The sequence below is a fragment of the Takifugu rubripes genome, chromosome 3 (genome assembly GCF_901000725.2).
Source record: "Takifugu rubripes chromosome 3, fTakRub1.2, whole genome shotgun sequence".
Classification (NCBI taxonomy): domain Eukaryota; kingdom Metazoa; phylum Chordata; class Actinopteri; order Tetraodontiformes; family Tetraodontidae; genus Takifugu; species Takifugu rubripes.
In genome coordinates this window covers 1451491-1468707 of record NC_042287.1, presented here as the reverse complement: position 1 = coordinate 1468707, position 17217 = coordinate 1451491, and the positions used below count along the sequence as shown (strand labels likewise).

General features: G+C 45.1%; 1 protein-coding gene and 1 pseudogene across 3 annotated transcripts; both read right to left on the bottom strand.

Moving 5' to 3' along the window:
* Positions 1-34: 34 nt before the first annotated feature.
* On the bottom strand, positions 35-10295 carry LOC101061382 (tripartite motif-containing protein 54-like). 3 transcript variants are annotated; one of them, XM_029834420.1, is made up of 13 exons: positions 10049-10295; positions 8222-8317; positions 7520-7753; positions 5969-6141; positions 5126-5303; positions 4948-5043; positions 3056-3133; positions 2754-2909; positions 2465-2487; positions 2261-2385; positions 1694-2055; positions 464-582; positions 35-59 (listed from the first exon to the last, which is right to left on the bottom strand). In XM_029834420.1, exons 2-12 carry the CDS (start codon positions 8279-8281, stop codon positions 496-498), a joined length of 1572 nt encoding a protein of 523 aa, XP_029690280.1. In that variant the 5' UTR covers positions 8282-8317; positions 10049-10295; the 3' UTR covers positions 35-59; positions 464-495. The 3 variants fall into 3 exon arrangements, with proteins under 3 accessions (XP_029690280.1, XP_029690279.1, XP_011617054.2); XM_029834419.1 differs by having other exon boundaries at positions 8222-8289; XM_011618752.2 differs by lacking the exon at positions 8222-8317 and having other exon boundaries at positions 10049-10293.
* Positions 10296-12841: 2546 nt separating this feature from the next.
* Positions 12842-15258, bottom strand: LOC115249082 (dnaJ homolog subfamily C member 5-like; annotated as a pseudogene).
* Positions 15259-17217: the final 1959 nt, after the last annotated feature.

Here is a 17217-nt window from a genome sequence, read left to right as displayed (position 1 = left end):
CTGACGGTTTGAAACTCTTCCTTCCAAGTTCTCCGGTGTGGAATAGTCCTGATATCCATCTGCAACAAAGCGGAAAAAATGAAACATTATACAAGAACAGGCCAGTTGTTTCAGTAGGCAGCAAATCTTTGGTTTGGCTCATTTTCATACTTGATAAATAAAATCATTATTTAGAACCTGCATTTTGCATGTACTGTTTATGTGAAACGTTTTCACAACTACCACCCTTATTATGGAATAAAAAAGGTGAATAAGGATGACAGGAGACCTTAATGTGTAAATGGTTCATTTAAAATCTTTGTGCGACATGTTTCAGTTTGTTTATATGTAGGAACCATAAATCTAGTCTGTATATGTGGAGCTGGTTACACATTTAATCTCTCATTTAATTATTTTCATCTTATATGTGATACCTTAAGGTGTGTGTGTGTGTGTGTGTGTGTGTGTGTGTGTGTGTGTGTACCTGAGTAAGCACACAAAAGTCTTTTGTTTCTTTTATGTGCAAATGAAGCAGCTGATGTAAAACCAAACTCTTTTCAGGACCAGAAGTAAGGTGAAGAGGTAGAAGATCAGAGTGATAACCTGGAAAAAGATCAAGACGCATCACGCAACAGTACACCGTTCAGTTGCCAAGGTGATGAACTTGATGCTCTGTCTGTATTGTCTCGCTACGAGATGAGACGTTACGCTCGCTTACAGGAGATCCTTCCTCACAAACTGCTCGTTACTTCTGACAAGAGGACAGTGGAAGTCGCCACTTCCCACATGGGCTCAGAGAAACATCCATAAACTGTTGGGAAACCGGTATTCCAACCAATCAGAGGGCAGCGGTGATTTTGGTTAGGATTAGGGTTAGGGTTAGGGTTAGGGTTTGGGTCAGAGTCAGGGGCAGGGGCAGGGGCAGGGGCAGGGGCAGGGGCTTGAGGGAATTCGGTTGGACTTTTTGTTCAGCTGGACTTTTTCACCTCTTATCCAAGGAGCTTCCTCAGTTCTTCATTTAATGTGCTGCTCAACTGAATGGCGTCATTAGTGGTCGTTGGTGGTCATTAATGGGTGGATCATCCTGGTCAACGCGATGTTGGAGGAGAACAACCGTAAAACGTTCTGGGGAGGGATCCCAGGGCAGCACTGGAGGTGGCTAGCAAGTGGTGTGGTAAGCTCCTCTTCCCATTTAGCTTAAGGTTTTTGCAGTTTACCAAGGTTTTTTCTGACCCAGTTCGAGGGACAGAGGGTGTCAAAACTGTGGCAAACAATGTTTGTGATGTTGGCCTCTACATAAATTTGATTTGGACCATTTTATGCAGAAATACAGTTATTTTCAAAGGCTGCACCCACTTTTTATTGCAACTGTCAACTTTTTTGCGTGTCCCATAGGCATCGGCACTGTGGCACAATATATCTATCAAAGGTTCTTGCTTCCAACTCAAGCTGCAGATTTCCATCTTTCCAATTACCGTATTTATTATAAATACTGATCTACATGCACCCTCGAGCAAGGTACCGAAACCCCAAATGGTCACATGGGGGCCCTGCATGAGCTCGCAACTCATCCCATCAACTCAACTCATCACACTCTTCCTGTGACCCGAAAACGGATAAAGTGGTCAAGAAAAATGAATTGAAATCCAAGAAAAGAGCTTTTGTAATGGGCTAATTATGGTGTTTTGCAATTATAACGATAATAACGCTCTACCTGTTGTGTGGTCATCCCTTCCTGATGTTCACATGCGTTTCCTTCTTTAACTGGATCAGAAGATGGATTTCCCAGCATCTCCTCATGTTTGTGTTGATCTGGTTCACCTTCAGAGAAGGCCAGAACCTTTCTTGGAGTTTCCACAGGTATATCCAGAGGTACTGCCTCTTGGTCTAATGTAGGTGGTCCTTCTGGGGGGGAGATTACTGCAGCTGCTTCTCCAGCAGAGTCCAGGTCCTGGGTATTTGGGAAAATCACTTCTGGGGTTGGCTCTAGAGCAGAGTCCTGGTGGTGTTTGGGCAGGATGTTGTGGATGCAGGGTTCTTCTGAGAATGTTTGCTGTTGTTCTTGGGGAACTTGTTCTGTCATTTCAGAGGGAGCAGTAACCAGTTTTCTTAACCTGACACATTACCACAAGAAAGATGTCGACATCTACATGGATATCAGTTTCATAAGTCCAGTTGAGAAGAAAATCTTCACATCCTCCATTATCAGTAGCTGACTTGCTTGACTTGCACCCATATGTAGTTATGGATTTTCTCCATTCAAGCAAAATGCTGATGTCACCTTTGTGGAAGCTGATGCTCCTCAGGGCTCGTTCCTGTCTGCTGAAGTTGTATCTATACTCAGTCAAACGCTCAGCAGCTGGTTCCAGGCTTTCAGGGGGCAAACGGTGGCTTGCTTCTGTGACTCTGAGCAGACACCATCGAAGAAATGCACAATACACAAGTCTTATGCTAAAAGAGGAAGTCTTCATGTGATGCTACTCACTTTGCAATGAGCTCTCTTGAACTCTGCAGGCAGGACAAGAGGAAACAAAAGGAAAGAATTTTGTTTCAGCAGTGAACAAACAGCAAAAAAACCAAGATGAGCACTGACGTACGCTCAGCCAATCACGCAGAGTCATGACAAAGGCCACAAGTCTTCTACACATCTGATTATTAACACAGGATTTTAACCACGAGCAGGTGAATTGACTTTTAACTCTACGATAAACTCTAAGCCACACTGGGGCTACATTGCTAGCAAGATCTTCAGAAATCACTCAGCATCTACACACCTGGATGAAGGTGACCAGGTCCTCTTCCTTAACGCTGTGAGAGGCCTGCTCCAACAACTTCCTGTTTGCCTCAACATGGTTTTCATAGCAACACATCAATGCCTGGATGCGGCTTGTCTTTTCTTCCTGCTCACTCTTGAGTTGTTGCGTCATCACCTGTGATTCAATAACAGTTAATGTACATGTGTATAAAGGCGAGGGCCTTTGTGTATGTTGAACAATGATTGTAGATTGACCCATATTGCAACCGCAGTGTGAAGAACACTCACCCGATGGACAAACCCACCCACAGAAACACGTACCTGTTGTCTTTCCTCCAGGATTGAAAACACCTGTTGAAACTTGTCACACACTCTCTGTTTTTGAAGGTCACTACTTTCCTGTACAAAATATTCAACACAGAAGATGTACAATATGCTCAGACAAATAAACCAAATACACTCCAAAAGGCTGATATCCAACCTCTTTTTATAACAATAATAATCTTTTTCAGACTTCAGGAGAGGGGCAGGGTTCACTGTCACTCGCTCATTGTGGGGCTAAGCTAATTTGACAAACAACCATTGACACCATTATATGGACACCCAGACCTTCAAACCCCCCCCAAAACCAAGTGGCAGGAAAAAATATTTTCAGAACTATGGTAGAGCCTGTCTCTCCTGCTGTTGGACATTTAGCTAAAGGAGAGGGTGAGATAGGGCGAGGGGAGGGAAACTATGAAACAAAATAACTGTAAAGCCAAACCCCTTGTTATTTGCTCGGCACTCTAGTGGTTCCTGGTGGTGGGTAAGTGTAATTGCAAGTAGGATAGGGTAAAGGTTTGTGACGTCACCACGCAGAGGCGTGCTTTCCACACCTGCAAGGTATTTCCAATTGTCCTCACTCCCAAGCTAGAAAGCAACGAAACCAAGATCTGGAGGGACAGTTGGTAAGCACCATTTTAATTTGTTTTAAGCCTTACACTTCAGCGTGTCGGAAGAAGACGTAGCACTGCATTGTGACTGCGCTGATTGTTGAATTAGAACGTTCACTTTCACAAAGTAGCGCTGGTTACAATTAGGATGTTGGCGTTCAGTGAGAGGCGCAGGCCCAAACGGATACATTGTTGCAGTCTATAGCGACTGAAACACAGTTAAACAATGATAGGATTTTGAGCTTTGAGGGATATTGCTGTTTGCACATTCAGAAACATTCACATTTTCTGCTGTTAAACCTGATTGTCTTTATGAAATTATGGTGTAGCCTATTTGCTTAGTTACATTATTGCGAGTTTGCACATTTATATTTATGGCTATTGGGTTTTATGTGTAATATGTCTGAGTTTCTTAAACGTATTCATTTCTTCATTGTCGAACAATTCTATATGTTTACATTTCTTTTATATTTCAAGGTTTTCCACCTAGTGGCCACTGGGCTGCCTGCTATTGTGATCTTGGGCTGTCTGTCTGTAAACTAAGAAGTTACCCTGATGGAAAAATTATAATAAAAGAGAAAACGGAAACCCAGACTGCTGCCTCTGAGTGAAATCCTATTCAACCATCAATCTTGCAATTCCTTTTCAAGTTAGGAAAATAAGGGCCAGTAAACCTGAAAGGAAAAAGAAAAACCCTCACCTCCAAAAAAACAAAAACAGAAAACTTGACAATAACTATCATGTGGCTAAGCTCAAAGGGCTTCAGAGTTTAGCACACTGCTCTGGAGACAATGACAGCTGCTGAAGGAGACTACATGTTGTCCATGTCCACAAACTACATGTTTTCCATGTTGTGATTGGTGCTTCTATGCCAACTAGGGCAGCACTGACGTGCTACAGCAAATGTTCAGAGGGTTGCTGTGGCTGTTAGCTGGGATTTGTGCCTGCAGACAGACATCCTGGATTCCCTTTGACTCTGCAAACAGTGAATGACTTCTGCTTCTATCTTTAAACTAGATCCTCGGTGTGGGGCCATCATATGCAGCTCATTGTCCTAGATTGACCTTTGTCAAGTCCAGTGCTTCTAAGTCTAAATATGGAAGTATATATTGGATCAGAAAATGTTAATATGATCTAAACTATGGATTTTAGACTGGAATTGATTTTGAGTTTTGGATGTATTATCAAATTTAACATCTTTAACTCAAATTCTTTACAGTGATTAATGAATGTGATTTTTTTTTTTTTTTTAAATAAAAATTCTGAATGTATCTGACACACCGTGACGCTGGCGCAGGTATCCTCCAGCTGCTTGATCACCGACTGGATTTTGTGGTTGAGCTCAGTCAGAGACGCGACATGATCATGTAGCTCATCCTAGCACACAGAAGCATCTTTAAATGAGCAAGATGTCACGATTTCATCTGTAAATACGCCGTCTAGGAGGGGAAGAACTGACCTTTTTCTGTTGGCAGATGTGTGACAGCGGCGCTACCTGGCAGGACTGGTGAGCTCCAAACACTTTACAAAGGGAACAGGTGAGAAGGCCACAGGTGAGGCAGTAGATGTTCACCCTCTCAGTCTTGTGGATGGAACATCTGAGCGGCTGATCGGGAGACACGGGCGAGGGGACGCAGCTGAAAGCAAGCAAGAAAGAACCCAAACATTAAGCTGCTGAAACTATAAATAAAACAATATAACATCTTATAGAATTAGGCTACCGGTTCACCGGGCTAATACAGGGGCCCTTCACACATGGGCCCCAGGGGGGCAGCGAACTGGAACCACCCTGCTGTAAGGCAATAGTGCTAACCATGCTAATCCTTGTGCCACAATGACAGTGACCAGTCAGTTTTTTTAAACCAAACTTGATGGGTTTAAGAGGATGATCAGACAATCCTCACACCTGAGGACAAGGAGACAGAAAACCTTTCCAAATGTGGAGACATGTCACAACCTCAGTTTTGCCTCTTGACATGAAGAATTTGGCAGCCAAAATTTGTAAATACTTTTGTTATGAAGGAGAGTGTTCATGGACCCAGCAAAGAAAGGCCTTCTCATATCAGTACTTCTACAGCAAATATTAGCATCAACTTTGGGAATTTCTATAGCAGGTTGCGTTCAGATGAAAACTCTTCTAATCAAAGAAGACCAGATGTTACAGATGTGCTCAGGCTGCTGACACAATCACAATAATCACAGCAATGACATTTATTCAAATGAGACCGCTTCTTTATTGTACGGAAGGGCAGGCCTACATCTTCATGTCAGCCTTCTTCACTCACTTCCTGTTTCTCCTCACCTGATGTTATTGCTAATTTCTTGGTTGTAGATGTCAATGATGCTCTCCACAAGCAGGTTTCTCTGCAGACCATAGACCCCATGGCGGTCCAGCACCACTTCCTGTCTGCAGGACGGACAGCGGAAGTGTCCACTGTTGACTGTCATGGTTGTGCGAGCCTGGAACAAAGAAGGCTGATACAAACACATCAAAGGTTACTGTGAAAATGCTAAAATGCGGCATGCTGTACACACATTTCACAGTAACGTCTCCAAACACGAAAAACACAGGCGCCTCCTGTTTTATGAATCCCATCTTGCTGTGGCGACAGCAGCCAAAGCTACTATAACCATCTATCCATCATTACGCCCGCCAAGGAGGTCATGTGACATCCAGCTTTTACATTTCTCTTTGTGAATAAAATAAGTTCGGAACGGATTTTAATTAAATTTTCAGAAATTGTTGGTAGCAGGCCGACTCGGGATGTTCCGTGTGTGTGTGTGTGAGTGTGAGTGAGAGAGAGAGAGTGTGTGTGAGAGAGTGTGTGAGGTGTCAGATGTCTACCTATTATACATAGTACGCCTATCTCCTGTTGCCCTCCACGGAGGTGTCATGTGATGTGACCAAGTTTCTCACATCTGGGAAACAGTTCTGCACAAGTTGGACCAGATGACCCCCCCCCAACCCCTTCCATCACACCAACACCACGAGACACTCGAAGGCAGCAGGACACAGCTGAAACTGTCAGGTATGACAAAAGACAGAGGTGTTCCACACGGACCCTTTAAGATACAGTAGACCGGAAGGCTGAGTGAACCGAATCGGAAAGCCCAGTAATCCTGTTGGCAGCAGGCAACATCTGTCTGCAGCTCCCGTAACTTTAGGTGACACTTTCAAAAGGAATTATGGCCTCAATCTCAATCAGGCAACTGGCCAACTGGAGAAGATGGAAACCCATTAGTCCAACTGAGATTGCTGCTCTTCGTATCCAACTCGGACAGCCAGATACTGGACCAGGAAATCAACGAGCCGGCAGGTGACCCAGGAACAAACACATTCAAGAAAGTGTGTTGTGATTCTGAGCGGAGCTCATTTCTATGTCGCTCTTCATTGGTATTAAACTTTAGGTCCAGATATTGAATCCAAAAGGTTGTTTCCTTGTGAAGATTAATAAATCAATTTAAAATGGCTTCTATTTTCACAAAAAACTGCTGAGTTTTGAGATAATAAATTGTTACTGGTTGGACTGGGTGAAAGTCAAGTGACTAAACGGCGTCCTCTTGACCTTCCTCTTGACCTTTCAAACCTAGATCCTAAATCGGACCTAAATGTTTTAGTGATATGACCTCAACCTTCACCTGGTGTAGTCGAGGGCAGCGATGTTATAACACGTTGGTCACATTTCAGGTCGACCTGACAGTATCTAACAGGTGGAGATCGCTGTTGTCCAACACAGGTGCATGCTGGGTATTCAGCTGGATTGAGATGGCTTGTCCAGAGGAAACTATAATGCTCGGTGTGTAGCATCAACCCCCCCCCACACACACACACACCCCAAACACACACACACACCTGGTAGAGCTGGTTGGCACATTTCCTGCAAAGATTATGCTGACATGGCAGAATGACCACAGGTTTGTTGAAGACCTCATGACAGATGGGACAGATGAGATGTTTGTGCAGCATTGTGACTGCTGGGCCTCCCTCTGCGCTGCCCCTGCTGCCTCCATCCTGCAGGCTGGTCGGCTCCGCTGGCTCCGACATGGCTGTTGATCCACACTTCCGTCTGTCCTGGTTGCAGTTCGGCTGAAAGTCAGACAACAAAAACTCTGTTTAAAAAAGGATTTTTGTGCCAGCGAGGTAGCTGGAGGTGTGTTGTCAGTGGTTAGGTCTTCCTCAAGTGGCTTTAACCACATTCACAGTTACTTTATTTTTATATCTTGTGTCTCATGGTTCCTCCTTCAAATCCCGTATGGAATTTTCTGTCCTGTTATCCTGACAAAGAAAATTAAAGAGTTTGAATTGAACCTTTTTTCTTAAATATACCCTGGTTACCATTTGCATTTCTTTCTTTGTGTATTTGATTGTCGCCCATAAAGGTTTCTGATCATCACACACCAACCAAAGGTAACCAGAATAAATAAAAAACAGATCTTTATTAAGGGGAAACTATCCAAAGCCATGTGAGGCTGCATGACAGAGTGTCCCCACCTGTTAAATCAAGAGTTAACTGTTCTCGACTCTCACCGGCCACACCCGGCCCTGATTACTGACCTGCTGAATGAAGGAACCAGCAGACCAAAGATCGGGAGAAGAAACACACCCTGCCACCATCCAGAGACCTTTAGGAACAGACTGAAGCTGGTCAGTCTGAAAGGGACGCAGAGTCCTTTCTAAGGCTTTGGGTCTCCAGGGAACATTTGAAAGTACAAGTCAGTTGGTGGTCAACCTGCAAAATTGGCTGAGTCAGCACCGTTCTGTGAAGAGGAGTGGGCCAAAACTGCTCCACAGCGACGTGAAAGAGTCACCATATTTTTTTTACTTGATAAATTACTTTAAAAAAAATTACATTTGTGTATAAAGGTCTGAGCTGCCATGAAGGTCTGGAGTCAACAGCATTTCCAGGGCCTCTCACTCGGGCCTATTCCTGAGGAAGGATCGCTGTATCATTAAGCCATCTGTCAGTCTTGCTTGGGAGCTGTACGGGCGTTCATTAGGGATCGGTATCCCTAATGAACACCCGTACAGCCGGATCCCTTTCAGAGAAGCCCAGAGTGCAGCAGGGTATGCTGAATCTGTGCTCCAACAAATTTACCGAGAAAGTTTAATACTTTAACGTTGCTCCGGGACAGCACAACATTACAGCACATCAGAAGACTGTGATAAAAGCTCTCCATTTTAACGAGGGCAACTCCAACATGCTTTACAGAAAATCCAAATCCGTAGAGGAAATGGGAAGTATTTGCAGACCGATCAAATGCGCTCCACGATTCCAACAGTTTTCCCATGTTTGTCTTCGGTGGAAGAAATAGAAATGAATGTACCTCCCCTGACCCAGGACAGTACTAAGGCCCCCAGACCGTGCCTTAGTCCAAGCCCCTCTGACCGAAGCCCTGGTAGATGAACATTCCTCCCCCTCCCTGGCAACAACAGCATATCATCTGAGAAGCCCTTTAGGCTTTGAGCCCATCCAGCAGCTCAGAGAGCACAAGGGCCTCCAGCATTTCCTATAGTCTTACTAAAATACTAAAATAAATCTTCTCCAGTTCACACACATCTGTGTGTTGGGGGCAGCTATGACTGAAGTGCCCCGTCCAGCCCTGAACAGCTCAGTACAATATACTGAATATTTTAGTGCCCTGCTTATTTTACTTATGCTGTACTTTTTCTTCTTCTCCGAAGTCCTGATCTGGCCTGAGGTCTCCTCCTGGATGGACATGCCCAAAATACCTTCCCCGGGATGGCATCAAGGCCAGATGATCAAAAGGATAAAATCTAGGTCCATTGAACCTGGCCCAACTCCCCCAGCAGGTTGCTCCTAGAAATTATGTCCATAAAAAGTCCGGAGCCCTCATCTGTGTTCACATCCCAGGGCCCCAATGTGCGTGGTTTTGACCCAGGACCCTCACCTGCCTGGTCTTGACCCAGGGCCCTTACCTACGTGGTCTTGACCCAGGACCCTCATCTGCATGGTCTTGACCCAGGGCCCAAGATTGATTACAGCTTAATATCTGTCTGAAAGAGACTTCATTACATCAGTGTTTTGTGTTTCTATTTGTGTTTCCCTGATCTAAATCCATGTGGGAACATTTGGGGATGGACTGCAAGGATAGTTTTCAAAAAGGGACATGAGTTCCAGCCAGTGGTTCTCCTTCATAGAACCATCTTCACCACTGAGAGAAACGTTCCCATCGGCCTCCTGGAAACATTTATATCTGTTTGCCTTAAGGAAGTTTGGATGTAAGAAATCTCATTAAACTAGTCATTACTGAGACCTTTCTTTTTGAGGCTTTAATTTGATTTTAGAGGGGTTTTCAGGTGGCTTATCTCATCTGTGGTCTTAAACTGTGCATCAGCTGATGAACACACTGCTTAACTTACCTTTCTGGACTTCAGCAGGAAGATGTGTCTATTCCAGGAATCCAACACTGACGTCGTTATGAGAAAAGGTCAGAATATTTCACGCGAGTCCATCGCGGTTGGGTTGTCCGTTTCCCGGCTCATTGGGAAAACGTTCCGGACCTGCTGCCAGGGGCCCCTCCAGCATCAGCTCTGCCTCAATATTCCAATCATGACACGTTTGAGACACTTCTCTTTCTGACTGTCAACCAAAGAGTCCAGACTGGAGCAAGCGGTGGTCTGGTCAGGTTACACAACCCCCCCCCCCCCCACACACACACACACACACACACACACACACACACCATATGTGGCAGTGTTGGTATGTGACCAGATTAAGCTTCAGCTGCTGGTTCTTTGGTTTCAGAGAGTCCTATTAAAGAACCGCAGAGTCAGAATCTGCTTCATTCACACGCAAGTTCGATTGTTCATTTTTAGATTTGATGCTTCCATTTTTCCGTGCAGCCGTGAAATTTAAAGCTTCACAGTGACGTTAAAGAGTTTCACGACCAGTTTGTCCAAGTTGGCTCGACTTGTAGAGTTCTTTCACTGAACAGAACAAATAAAAGAGGACACATGAAATGATTCATAAATGTTTGTATATTCTACATGTTCTGCAATTAGAAACCATTTAAATACTTGTTCATCTCAAAATAACAAACATGAATAAACAAATATAAGAATGTTAATTGTTTACTGACTAAAAATAGATTTAAATGTGTTTATTTGCTGCAGTTTTAAGTAACGTCTTGATGTTACTTGTGGCAACGGTTCACATTGCGTAACTTTGGTGCAGCACGATGGTGCAGAGATCCACGATGGTGCGTCACAGTGAGAAGGTTCTGGGTAGGGGCTTTCCTGCGGAGTGTATGCTCCCCCATCCACCCTAAAGTGACCTTTGGAGTCACTTACACGTGCTGATGGCTGCCGAAGGCTTCAAGGGAGCTGTTTTAGACTCACCTGTACGAACGTAAAAGTGGCTGCTTCTAATGGGTTTTAGACCTTTTTTTGTTAGGATTTGTTTGTTTTGTGTGTTTCTGTTCTTCCTTCAGGCTGGTCTCAGGCAGATCTCAGGCTGGTCTCAGGCAGATCATCAGGCTGGTCTCAGGCTGGTCTCAGTCTGGTCTACGCCCCTGGAGCTCATTTGTCTCAACCACCTTTAGAGCGGGGCTGGGCTGAGGAGCGGAGGGTTCCTGGTTTGAGCGCAACAGCAGATAAAACATGGAAGCTGTTCTGGTAGCAGGGGAACCAGATTACCTTCAGAGCACTGCCGAGGTACCCATGAGCAAGGCACTAAGCTCATAAATGTCCAGGGCCCTGTAATGAACTGGTTCCCTCCAGGGGTGGACCTGCCTTCACCCAAATGTGCCCCTCCCTGCGACTCCGAAAGGGTTGAAGTGCTTGAGAAGACGAGAAAAACCCAAAACTTTCTTTATTAAGCTTCATACAGGAGGGGCTTTTCCTTTACTTTAGAGCTCTTTGTTTTTTCTTCTTGTATATTCTCGCATTAACGCAGCAGAAAGTAAAAACAAGTTAAACATAGTGCAAACCTGCCGAGTCATGAACTATCGGCAAAAAAATGTCGTTACATCCGTTATGTTGTTTCACATGTAGAATTTAGTAGGCTGCTAGCATTAGCCAAGCAACTTTGGATTCCTTTGACCGATTTTACCTGACTGAGACTCTGTCGCCTGCTCACATGGTGACCACGGCCCACAATGCATTGCAAGATCATGTCCCCCTTTCAAGTGTGATGAAAACTACTGAACAAATAACGTTGTTGCTCAGGGATTTAAGGTCTAACAACTTACTTTGACAAAATATTCTTCAGGAACGGAACTCCTCTTCTTCTCATTGATGGTTTACTTGAAATTCCATGGAGATTCAACACAGTTGCGCCATTTTAAAATTGAAATATTGCAAAAACAAACATTTATCTGGCAACAGATACTTTATTGATTGTGAGATCTGCCTGATGACAGAAACAGAAGCCGTGGATGAGCAGGACAGGCTAAAACAAAAACTAGCTCAGTACGCTGCCATTTACTTGTACAGAAGCAACTAACTCCAAACATCTGACAAAACCGCTAGTTAATCGAGTATTAAAAACAGAAAAAAAAAAAATAGAAATAGAAGAGTGCTTCACATGATTAGCGGGACTGTTCACCCCAGTTCTTGTGCTGTTAGACTGGTGGACCTGAAAGACTAAACATCAAAGAAAACGAGTTTGGGTCAAATCCGCGGGGACAGGGACATTGTTATCTGCCCCCAAAGGGGTTTTCAGATAAAACCAATGACAGATTGCTGAGTTACTGGGGGCCAAAAAACAAAACTCCCACCAGAAAACTTAGTTTTCTTCCAAAATGCTATTTGTGAATGATAATAAAATTGTTTTGGACTATTGGACTAGGTTATGCGTTAACAAGAACCACTCTGTATTAGTGCACGAGGGGGGCGTCCCCAGGGTTCCTCGGTCACTTTATTGTCATCGCTGGTGATCGGGGAGAGAGGTTTTTCTGCTTAGATTTCTATTTCTTATTCTTTTGTAGAGAAGATACAATGGGAAGAAATCCTGATTCAGTCTTTTTCTAGCCTGACTCGCTGGTTTAGAACTGGGGTAAAATCTTCATAAAACCAAACAGGATTTAGTCCGAGAGTGTCTCGGAAACACCTTTGAGGATGGGGGATTCAATCCCGGAGAGCTGGATGGATTTTGGTTTCCAGTTCACAGTTTGGTTGAGACAAAGATGATGAAAGTGAAGAAGAAACGTTCTGACTTAAGCACGTCATGGTTTTGTGATGGTTCAATGAATCCGGACAGAATGAAACAATCAGCTGCTGTGCTGCCAGAATCCTTCCTGGGGATCTGATACTGGGGTTCCATCTCAGTAGATCAGCAGATTATTGATTACCTGAGTTGAGAGGTAACATTCCTGTGACACGCTGAAGATTATCTGATGTAAATTAATGCAGTAGTTCAATTTCCTATCTTTAATGTAGACAACAAAAGTGATGATTTAAAACCCTTTTACTTACACACACAGATGGTCTCCTGGTGCGAAGACCCTCGTCTAACACGCTCACCGATCACAAAACAAATAACAACCAACCGACACGCTATGGCTTCGGATTAGCAAATGATCGATATTTAAATTTGCTTCCCTAAAGTATAAAAACAACTACAAATGCTGAACTGGAGTCATTCAGGATTGATTCAACCTCTCTTTGCTGCTCTTCACAAACCGCTGCTGGTGTGTGTGTTCTGTTGAGTCAACAGAACACAGATGAACTGACAGGAAGTGACTGTGTCTGTGTGTGTGTGTGTGTGTGAGTGAGTGTGTGTGTGTAAGCACACGTGTTCAGTAAGAGTCAGTTCTGTAGCTTTGGTGGGCATCAGAAGTAAGCTGGGTGGTCTCTGTTGCCGAGGAAGGCTGCATCACGATGGGCTCATCTGTGGACACACACACACACACACACACACACACACACACACACACACACACCACACACACACACACACACACCACACACACCACACACGTGTTAAACAACAGGGATTTAAGCCTCAAAAAAAGGGTGACCGGTAAACTGACAAAATCAACCTCACCTCGTTCTTCGACGTTCATCTGGGCCTCGAGATCCTCGGGGGACACATAGAACTCAGGCTCCTGGTCCATGGGGGGCCGAGGTTTACATTTACCACAGCAGCAGTTACAGCAGCAACACAAGCAACAGCAGAAGTAACAGCCAGTTGCCAGGCAACAGAAGACGAACAACGCCTGTCGACAACAAGAGACAGTGGTTTTAATACAACTATCAGCAGCAGGTGGACATTAGCGTCCTCAGTGGGACACAGATCAAGTGTCAAAGCAGGATTATTTCAAAGTAATGTGCAACACAAGAGCTGCTAAAGCATCTTGATGCCATCTAGTGGCCGACTGCAGTAAGGCCGTCAGTGAGGGTGGGACCAGTTCCTCACACTCTCACCTTTTGACTCTGTTCCTTCTTTGGGAACACGTCCGACTTACTGCTGACAAGCTGAAGCAATGTCTCAAAGCTACAGTTGCACAGGGACCGTACAGTCCTGAGCAGAGGGCCCCCAACCCCATACTCTCAGAGCACCTCTCCCAGAGCACGACCAGGGCCAAAACCGCATCGTTCCTCCGAAATCCAAGTCCCCTCAAGGACCATGGAACAGCTTTCCCAGGGAGGGAGAGGCTGATGCTGCACACGCATGACAAACCAGGCCAGTGTGGTCACCCTGGCAACACCCTGGTGTCTCATGGGGTTGAGGACCGTTGGGAGGCTCTTCCGTCATCTCCCACAGTAGTTAGTAGCAGCAGCACCATTTCAGAGGGGAAAAAACCTTTTCATCAGTCACATTTTGTGAGGCGTCTTTGTTTCATATACGTGACTCAGATATTATGACTGAACTTAAATTGTGGAGGAGCGAGTCAGAACAGGAATAAAGACGTGGCGCTGCATTCTAGCCGAGCTTTGATTAATAAAACAAATGCATCGTTAATTAAATGTGTTCATTAAAAAAGGGAATACATCCATAAATGTGCGATTAAATGTGTCAGAAATCATTAAAATACCATTATTATTATTATCATTGTTATTATTGATGAAATCCAGTCTTACATTAACTGTTACTCTAATTACTAAATGACACATTTAAGAAACTCATTTATAGATGATTTATTTAGGTTATTTTAGCAATTTTAGTCCTCTAGAGTGAAAAATGGGTGAAACGTTGAAGTTTCTTCAGACAGAAAGCGCTCTGTCGCCCCCAGGTGGTCATTTTTCCTACCTTGGCCCACCAGCTGGATAGAACAAAGTAGGTGTTGACGTTCTCTTCTCCGAACTGCTCGGCCACAAACAGGCCCAGCGAGCCATACTTGTCGTAGATGTTCTTCTTGGTGGCGTCGCTCAGGATGGCGTGAGCGTGTTAATCTCCTTGAACTTTTTCTGCAGCTTCTAGGTTGTCGGGGTTCTTGTCGGGGTGGAACTTCAGCGCCAGTTTCCTGAGATTCCAAACAAAAACTGGCGATGAGGAAAGTTAAAAAACACCACAAAACATCTAGGGGTTCACACACTTTCAGCACAGACACCCCCAGACCACTGTGGGGGGTCAATTCAGAGGCTGGGCTGTAGGGACTTGTAGAGGGGTCGGAGGTACCTGTAGGCATTTTTGATGTCCTCTGTGGTGGCGTTCTTGTCAACTCAAGCACGACATACAGGGATTCTCCAGACGTAGAGAGAGTTCTCTGTCTCTGAGGGTCCATGGCTGCTCTGCCTGTCTGATTAAATACAACTGATTTGAGTCTGTTCTGGCAAGTCACGGCTCATTTATTTCCACCTGGAGCAGGTGAGACCACGGCCGCCGGGTCGGTGTGGATGGGTCGGTGTGCTGCAGCCTCGACAGCACAGGACGCGACCATCCCGCACAAACGTGAGCCATTAAGGGGGAAAATGAAGGAAACACAATCCTAGCTGCCTTTATTTACCAAACACCTGCACATTTCAGTGTTTTGGCTTCATATTTCAGGAAACTGTGAATTACCTGACCTCTGTACAGCATTTCCAACTGAAGATAAAAACAAAATAATATTATAAAGTGCAAAGCGTGGAGGCACCGCCCAGCGAGTCCAGAAACTGACGGCTCGTAGCTACAGTTAGCCGCTGTGTACGTGGTTCGCTCACCGTCACCATCAATAACGTCACTGGAAACCCGAAATGTTGCCACATTTAAGGTTTGTACGTGGGGGGGGCATCTTCAAACAGGGTTCCCCTTCAGATTCTGACCTGCTGACACCCAGCAAAGGCGCGATGCTGCCCCCACAGGTCAGCAGAGGAAGTGTGGCCCCATACGTCGTGAACCACCGACGAGGCTTTAACGTCACGACACGTCGTGGAACGATATCACGTCACGTCACCCTCTGTGCCCACAGGGGACAGACATGGACAACAACACACAACAACCGCAAATCCAGAAGAAAAACTGCTCAAAACCATAAAAGTTCCAGCCACATCGGCGCCGTGCTGAGTCACCTTTAGATCTCGGCCTTACGACCTTCAGTGACCGTAAACACTGATGCCATCGTGTCCCTGCTGATTGTGAGGGGGAAGGAGTGGTGCTGTGCGTGTGTGTGTGTATGTGTGTGTGATACACCACCATACTCTACAAAATTGACACGATTACTAGGGAAACCAGCAAAACACTAGATTTAAGAGTTCATGGCCCACCCACTCAGATTAACACCCACCACCAGAGATTAACCGATGCAGACAATTCACCATCCTGGGATTATCAACATATTAGCGCACGTGTGCTCGTGGCTAAACTGAAACCCCCACCGCCCTACCACCTGAGTGAGTAAGCCAATAAGAGTTAGTCAGTCAGAGGCTGCAACTGTCCATTCACTGCAGGCTGACATATGGTGTGTGTGCGTGTGCGTGTGTGTGTGTGTGTCGATTCCAAAGTTAAGATTTAATTGTGGGAATTGCAAATGTAATTGCAAATGTGACCACAATCTGTCAGGCAACACTTCCTGGTTTCTAAATGCGCGCGCGCGCACACACACACACGCGCACCACACACTGTCCTACCGTATTTAAATCTGACAAACGATCAAATAACGTTCCCAGGTTGTCATGTTGCACTTTTCTCTCGCAACCCTCAGTCACAACGCACGCACGCGCACCTCACTATAATGTGTTTTACCCATTATAATCAATGAAGACCTCAATGAGAAACTAATGTCAATTTCGTCGGTCCATCAACATTGACAACATCCAGGGTGACAGCCCCCGCTCGAACCCTCCACCTTGCTTTTATTTTCAGATTGTAAATCTGGATTTATCCCAGAATCGGATCATCTGTCTTCATTTAACCAACTCGACATTTGGGACCCCCGCGGTTTCCATGTGCCCCCGGACGTTGAGGACGCTGTAGGGCGACCCGGTTCGTGAGCAAGTGTGGATAAAGCGGATAATCTCTGGACACCGCATCAAAGAAACACACCAACCATGTTAGTTAGCATACAGGCTAACCTGCTCCTAACCCTGAGCTAACCAGCGGCTAGTGGCTCACTAATCCGAGGGCAAACAGAGTTGACTGCTATTATTCCATCGTCTGCCTCTGGGGA